General features: G+C 54.9%; 1 protein-coding gene across 1 annotated transcript in view; it reads right to left on the bottom strand.

Annotated features, from left to right (window-relative positions):
- Positions 1-7892, bottom strand: part of TMEM8B (transmembrane protein 8B) — a 62594-nt gene that overhangs the window by 25166 nt on the left and 29536 nt on the right. The window contains exon 2 of the mRNA XM_015411400.1: positions 1520-1709. Coding sequence (XP_015266886.1) covers positions 1520-1709 — 190 coding nt within the window. The remainder of the gene's footprint in view (positions 1-1519; positions 1710-7892) is intronic.

Raw genomic sequence — 7892 nt, 5'->3', positions numbered from 1 at the left:
CCCCCGCAGCCTGAGATCCCGGAGAGCTGCTGCCAGTCTGAGCAGCCAAGACTGACCTCACTGGAGCAAGACGTGATCTCCAAGGGGTCTCGCCCTGCATGCCGAGTCCCACTCCCTTGTGCAGCAGGCTCCCTGGGCCTCCTTGCTCTCCATTCCCCGGGGGCTTGTTTCTGCCTTGGGTCTCTCCTTGCCCCCCCCCCAGAAGCCCTCTGTGGTGGGTTCCCGCTCCCCTCTGTGTAGTTCTGAGGCTACCTTTGTGGCTGCAACCCTCACTGTGCACAGGGCCCACCTTGTTGGGTGACTCCCACCCCCTTCCAGCTCCTGCCTACCCTTCTGGAGTGGAACAAGCAAGCAGCACAAGCGTGTGTGAGGGGGGCATTTGGGTGAGTAAGTGTGTGTGTGTGGGGGGGACACTACATTTCACTGTGGGCATTCCAGTATCTGTCGCTATTGTTGCATGCTTGATATTGTTGCGATTACCTGGGTGTATTTCATTGCGACTACTTAAGTGTAGGGGATCCTTTAAATGCTTTTGAGAAGAAGTGGAGGGGGGCATGCACCCCCTCCCTCCTGCCAGATTTAAAGGGCCCTCCAGCTGATCGACGCCCCCCCCTTCATTATGGAAAATAATGGCAGCCCCACCAGGATTTTTTTTGCCCCACCAGCCACAAAACCCTGGCAAAGTCCATGGTGGAAAGAGCAGCATAGGAGACCTGGGAACATAGGACCCCCCACACACACCCCACCAGCTCGCTCGCTCGCTCGCTCGCTCTCTCTCTCTCTCTCTCTCTCTCTCTCTCTCTTTCTCTCTCTCTCTCTCTCTGCAGAAATGAGAACTTCAGGAGGGACCAATCTCCAATTTGTATGGGCGCAGCTAGCTTGGAGACCAACAAGATTCTGGGAGTAGAAGCTTTCAAAGAAGAACTGGTCTTCATGCTCTGCTTTCCTCTACCTTAAGGAGTCTCGAGGCGGCTTCCAGTCTCCTTCCCTTCCTCTCCCTACAACAGGCCCCTTGTGAGGTCAGTGGGTCTGAGAGAGTTCCGAGAGAACTGTGACTGACCCGGGGTCGCCCAGCAGGCTGCATGTGAAGGAGGAGGAGTGGAGAATCAAACCCGGTGCTCCAGATCGGAGTCCGCCACTCTTCACCACCACGCCACACCACGCCGGCTCCTTTCATCAGAGCTGTGGCTCCCTGAAGCTCCTGCCCTGAAACTCAGGCGGGTGTCTCTCAGGTGCTCCTGGACCTGAATCCAGCTGTCCTGCTGCAGGCCAGCATGCCCCCCCCCCGGCAGCTTTTGCAAGGGAAACGCGAGGGCTTTCCTTGTGTTTGGCACTCTGGCCCAGCTCTTGAGCCTGCTGTTAAACATGATGCTGAAATCTACGTTTTCAGCAGCTGCTGCAGAGAGAGAGAGAGAGGAGTTGTTCCTTTGACCTGGGAACAAGAGCCCCTGCGGAGGCCGCCGCCCCCCCAGCCTCACCAGCCCCCCCGCCCGCCGTGGGCCCCCTCCCCCCCGCTCACACGGTGATGCTCCGGTCGGGGCAGTGGTCCCCGAAGGTGCCGCCCTGCTCCTTGAAGGTGATGAGGTTCCAGACGGCCGCCACCGTGTCCTCAGGGATGCGGAAGTGGAACAGCTCGATGCTGGTGAAGGAGCGGAAGGCGTTCAGCTTGCGGGGCGTCCGGGTGAAGTAGTCGGTGACAAAGAGCCCCTCTGAAAGGAAAGGACATGGGGTGGGTGGGAGTTTTTTTGGAGTCAGGGCTGCAGAGAGGAGTTCCAGAGCTGCACCACGAGGCCTCCCTCCTGCGCCCCCCCCCCAGAGAAGTCTAGAGGGGCCCTCGACCTTCTACCGCAGCATAACTGCTGCCTGCCCATCCCTGGCAACCTGCTGATGCCCCCCACAGAAGAAGAAGAAGAAGAAGGGCCTGCCTTTCCCGCCTGCTCTCAGGGGCCCGTCTCCTCTGCCTGCCTGCCCGGCTCACCTGACCTGGCGGTGCCTCAGCCCAGTCTTCCCTCTAAGCTGAGTGAGTGTGAGCCAGCTCACAGTTCTTTAGCCTCCGGCTCATACATTTTTTGTCTCCGCTCAGGAAGGATGGGGCTCCAGAGCAAACTGATTTAGGCAGTAGCCAAATCGCTCGCTCACGGCTTTAAGGCCAGCGGCTCACCAAGCAGCATTTTTGCTCACAGGACCCTCCACGGCTTGGAGGGAGGCATATGGCCCCTTTCCCGTCTCAGGGGCTCCTCCTGCTCCACCTGGCAACAGCGTCTTTCAGCTGCCCTCCACTGGCTCTGACTATTTATGGAGTTGCTAAGCAACGGTCAAAATAGCAGCTGAGATGTCTCTCTCAGTGCAGCACTACCAGGCCTGCTTTTCTCTCTGACATCCCTCTTTTTAAAAGTTTGAAATATTCCTTTCAAGCACTTTATTTGAAAAAATAAATACGTTTTTTTTTTTTGTGGAAACTTGGGTGTTGTCCCAGGTAGTGTCCCCTCTAAGCTGAGTTAGTGTGAGCTAGCTCAATGTTTTTTAGCTTCCAGCTCACACATTTTTGCTTTAGCTCAGGAAGGACTGCTCCAAAGCAAACGGATTTATGCAGTAGCCAAATTGCTGGCTCACAACTTTAAGGCCAGTAGCTCACAAAGTAGGATTTTTGCTCACAAGAGTCCACAGCTTAGAGGGAGCATTGGTCCCAGGTTTCTCCAGACATCCCCCCCCCCCGGTCTGCACCTGGCCCAACCTTTTGGGGTGGGGGGCTTGATCCACACTTAGTGGGCCGGGATGCATGACTTTTAGGATGCATGACTTTTTGGGAAGTTGCCTTTGTCTCCATCTCACTCCAGGACAGCACTGAACTATTTTTATTTACTTAAAACATTCATTCGCTGCCTCCCTCCCTCGTTGAACTCAAGGCAGCTTACAGTGTAAATAAAAGATTATAAAAACACAACAAAAACACAGTATGAAACAGAACAATGATAAAAATACATAAAAGGTCACAATTTAAAAACTCAAATCAGGGCTGCCAATAAATAAAAATGAGACGTCAAATGCAGTCCTGAAGATCAGCCGCGAGGGGGTCAGGCGCATTTCTCTGGGGCGGTTGGCCCATAATGTGCCTTGCGTATCCACCAGGCAAACCTCATACTAAAATTCTCCATTTGGAGTATCTCTTTGAATTCACTGCAACACATACACAGTTTTAATTGGGAATGATTAAGTAGAAAGAAGCTCCTGTGTCTATTCCAAAGCCAAGGATTGTGGGAAGTTGTCGGCCTGAATTTTTGGTATTCCAGTCTGTTCTATCATTTTAAAGAGCCACAAGTGATAGGACAACAACAGGTCTCTGGCAGCCACCTGAGGGCCCCTGGTATTTCTAGTCACTGTGTGACACAGAGTGTTGGACTGGACGGGCCATTAGCCTGATCCAACACTGGCTTCTCTGATATTCTTATGTATCGGCTACTGGGTGATATTAGGGAAAACTTTTTATATAGTCAGAGTCGTGCAATGGTGGAATCAGCTGCCTAGGGCGGTGGTGGGCTCCCCCTCCCTGGCAGTCGTGAAGCAGCGGCTGGACAAATGCTTGCCAGGGATGCTCTAGGCTGATCCTGCGTGGAGGGGGTTGGACTAGATGGCCTCTATGGACCCTTTCCACGGTGTGACTCTCTGGCTCTATGACCCTGGGGCATGAGGGGCTTCTTTTGAGGCATGGCTGGGACCACAGACTAGGCAGCAGAATGAGGTGGCCGGGTGGGAGAGGCCTCCTCAGGCTGCAGCCGAGGAGGCCACGTTCGAACGCTTCCCTCTGAAAATCAATTTGCTGCAAGCAGAAAACTACCTGAGACCCTGGGGTTGTTGTTTTTTTTGCTATACTAAAACCAGCATTATTATTGGAGGAGCAAGAGAATATAGCTGGAATCAAATGCTTCCTCCCGTCTCTATTTAGCCCAGCAGATGGCTCCCTCTCTAGCTTTGATAGCCTGAAATGCCTCCCTACCCAAAGTCTTGTTTCTGGCCCCAGGAGCATGATTTCAGGGGGCGTTTCAGGCCGCCATGGGATGGAGAAGGCCAGAAAGGGGGAGTCTACAAGTGCAGGTCTTTTCACCCCCAGAAACACTCTGGTGGGTCTAACCCCTTAAAAATTTTTTCAAAAGATTATCCCCTTTGTTAAATACCTAGGTAGAAATAAATGTTTTTACACTCTGTCTAAAGATTATAGACTTGGGCTTCCAAAAAGCTATTGACAAATCCCTCTCCAAAGGCTTCTGAGTAACACTCACGGGATAAGAGGACTGGTTCTCTCGTGGATGAGCTGCTAGTTAAGCAAGACAGTTGGAGTCAACGGAGAGTTTTCTCCAAGGAAGGAAAGAAAGTTCTCGCCAGAGGGATTGCTATTGGGACCAGTGCCTCTTGATTTCCCCCACAGATAGGTCTGGAATTGGGGGGGGGTGGAGACAGTGCCCACGTGTGGGATATGACAAGGAGCCATTCAGACAGCTGAGAATCAGCACACATTGTGCCATTTCTCCAAACCCGATGAGGCAACTGAGGATCCATGTAGGGGAATGTAAAGTGATGCACATTGGGGTGAAAAATTCTAATTACATTTATGCTGAGAGGGTCTGGGCTGATGGAGACTGAGCGGGAAAGAGAACTTGGGGGCTGCAGTGGAGAGAATGTTGACTCAGTGAAAAAATGGCAAATTATCTTACTAGGCATCAGTAAGAAAGTGCAGGGGGGGGGATAAAATGGCCAGTATTGTAATGATCTTACACACATTAATGGTTGGTCTGCATTTGGAATGCTCTGCACCATTCTGGTTGCCAGATCTCAAAGAAGGCATCGCAGAGCTGGAAAAGATGCAGAAAATGACAGCCCCCCCCCCCCAGACGGTGGTCCCGGGGCTAGAACACCTTCCCCAGGAGGAAAGGCTGGCACATCTGGGGCTTTGCAGCTTAGGGAAAAGGTGAGTTAAGGCACCATAGAGGGGAGGAGAAAATAGGGAGCCTGCCAAGAGGGCGCCCACAGTGCTGGGCAGGAGAGCTTTGGGCTCCCTGAGATGCAGACCAAAGCGTGCCCAGCCTCATCTCAGGCCTGCCTCCTGGCCAGCTCCCCTCTCCCCTCAGAGCCCCTCGTGCCTGGCAACATTCCCCTTCATGGGGGTGCAACTCACCCAGGCCCAACCACTATCCAGGCAGGTGGAAACAACCTCCTCAGAAATGGCCAGCCCATCATGCCCTCCTGCCCCAAAGAGAATGAGGACGGCAGAATAGGAGGAGGGCAGGGAGCTGTTCCAGTTGGCAGCAGAGGAGAGGACCCGAAGCAACGGGTTTAGATTACATGCAGAAAGGTATCGGCTGGATATTAGGAAGAACTTGTTCACAGCCAGAGTGGTTCAGAGGTGGAATCGGCTGCCTGGGGAGGTGGTGAGCTCCCCTTCACTGGCAGCTTTCAAGAAGAGGCTGGAGGAATATTTGTCGGAGATGCTTTAGGCTGGTCCTGCATTGGGCAGCAGGGGGATTGGACTAGATGGTCTCTGTATGGCCCCTTCCAACTCGTATGATTCTATGATAGATTAGTATGATAGAAGGTGCGGGGGACGCTGCAGGGGATGCTGCCTGGGGCAACCTGCCAGGGGTGGTAGGGAGGGGGGGAGGGAAATGGCACCATGGATCTGGGGCTACTTCCTTCCTTCCACAGAAAGCTGGTGGGAATCTTTCTTGCTTGTGCAAAGCACTGTTGTGTCCTCAACAAGTCTGAGAAGGTGGGGGGCCCCTCTTCTAGCAGAGGGCGGCGAGACCAGTAGCCCCTTGGGAAGCAAGAAGATTTGGGGGGGGGGGAAATATGGTTTCCAGAGAATACTGAGGAAGGGGGCTTTGACTCTCAAAGGCTCCTACCCCGAAAATCTTGGGGGCCTCTCAGGTGCTCCTGGACTGGGGCCCGGCTCCTCTCCTGCAGACCAACATGGCTCCCCCCCCCGAATAACACATATGTGGGTAGGGTGGGGAAAAAGCCCTCCTCTTCCTCCCTGCATGCTAACAAAAGAGTGGTCATTGTGGTGTCTAATTAACACACCCATGTTCACCACTTTGTGTGTGTGTGTGTGTGTGGGCTTCTGGAGCGTCTGTCCTTCCCCCCCGCATGGCCTCCCACATCCTTGCGTGCCCAGTGGAGAGGCCAGGTCCACGTAAGCTCCCTTGCGTTGAAGAGGCGAGGATGGCAGGGCCTTCTTTGCCTTGGCCTCTGTTTCATGGCCAGCACCAGGAACCACCAGAGCTTCCAGTCTGCAGTCTCTCCACAGGCACTGCCAGACATCCCTCTTTGTACGGCTGGAGCCACTGTGCTTAAGAGGGCTGTTCTGGACTGACGGCCTCCGTGCGGGAAATGTGTCATTTTGCCCATTGAGCTATTTCTGTGTGTCTTTACAGTGTCCGTTAAGATAAAATTATAAACTACGGTGTGATTTCTTCAAATCCTCTTGGGATCAAATATTTTAAATGCTTTTTTTCCACTGCTGTCGGAGGGTGGGGGGCACCAAAGGGGACAGATGCAGATGTTTTAAACAAGCAAGCAAGCAAGCTGACAAAGGAGGCATATAACATGCAGCAGCAGGCCTCCCCCCCCCCAACCCCCACGGAACTGGACCCGAAGTCCTGGTCTGGCGGCCTCAGGACCTTTTGGGGCTCAGCGGAGTCTGGGAGGGGGGGGTCCATGTGGCCTGTCCTGCTTGATACGGGATAGATTTTATATTTTAAAGATTATTTGTTGTATCTTTGTATTGTTTTTATGGGTGCATTTTAAATACTGTCAGCGGGATATAAATTTGATAAACAAAGAGTAGACTGGAAGCACCCAGCATCTGAGCCACCCGGGGTTTTGGCTTGGGGAGGGTTGCTGGCAAGGGTGCTTCAGACCCTCTGAGTTCTTCTGAGTAAGTCCCCCCCCCTTCTGAAAAACACTTGCTTCAAAGATTGCTAGAAGGGTCAAGAAGGGTCTCCCGATGTAAGGAGCCTTTTGTACATCTGGGGGAATGGGCAGAGATCGAGGGGTGGGGCGGGGTTCGAGGAGGAAATCCCAGCCGGGCAGGGAAGCCCTCCTCCTCCGCAGCCGGGAGCTCTGGGAAGGCCTGCAGGCTGGACGGACAAGGCAAGGAGCGGGCGAGACCTCGGGCCTGCCTCCGTCCTAAATCAAGGGCAGAGCTGTCAGCCGTGGCCATAAAAGACGGCTCTGTGAGTTCGAGGGAGCACATCGACTCTTCCGCCAGCCATTTCCCTCCTCGTGAAAGCGATCTCATTATTCCTGCGGAAAGCCATCCATTGCACAGTAATTAAATGTCCTGGGATGCGGCGGGTGACAGGACCGCTCAGTCTAGCCCCGGATCGACGAAGAGGGGGGCAGCCCGGTCCCGAAGCAAACCGCGGAAAGGGTCCGGGAGGGGGAGGGCGACGCCGAGAGGGAGGGAGGGAGGGAGGGAGGGAGATCCCCGAAGGGAGGCGCCCGGCGGGAGGACCCCGAGGGGTGTCTGTAACCCACCAGGTAACGAATTCATCTCCGTGACTGGACTGGAGACGGGGAAGGGAGGAGGCGTCGGGGGCACTGGAGGAGGAAGGAGCCCTGCGCCCACCCCTCCCGTCCCCTCCCGTCCCGTGTGGCTTTTGCCCTAAGCGCCCGCCGTTCGGCCTGGCCTCTCCCTGCGCTGCAGGCTCCTTGGGGCAGCGGCCTGGCCGCCCCCCCTCCCCATGCGCGGGGGAAGAGGAAGAGCACCGAAGCACTGGCGGGAAGAGGCGACCGCGGGGGAGGCTTCTCGCCTCCTCCCCTGAAGAGCCACACGGATGCCAGCCCGGCCCGGCCCGGCCCGGGACACGGGGGGGGGGGGGGGGGGGGGCCCAGGCAGG

Source organism: Gekko japonicus, unplaced genomic scaffold (genome assembly GCF_001447785.1).
Source record: "Gekko japonicus isolate JY-2015 unplaced genomic scaffold, Gekko_japonicus_V1.1 scaffold2978, whole genome shotgun sequence".
Taxonomy (NCBI): Eukaryota; Metazoa; Chordata; class Lepidosauria; order Squamata; family Gekkonidae; genus Gekko; species Gekko japonicus.
The sequence above is the reverse complement of the archived record's forward strand: the minus strand, read 5'-3'. Positions and strand labels throughout refer to the sequence as shown.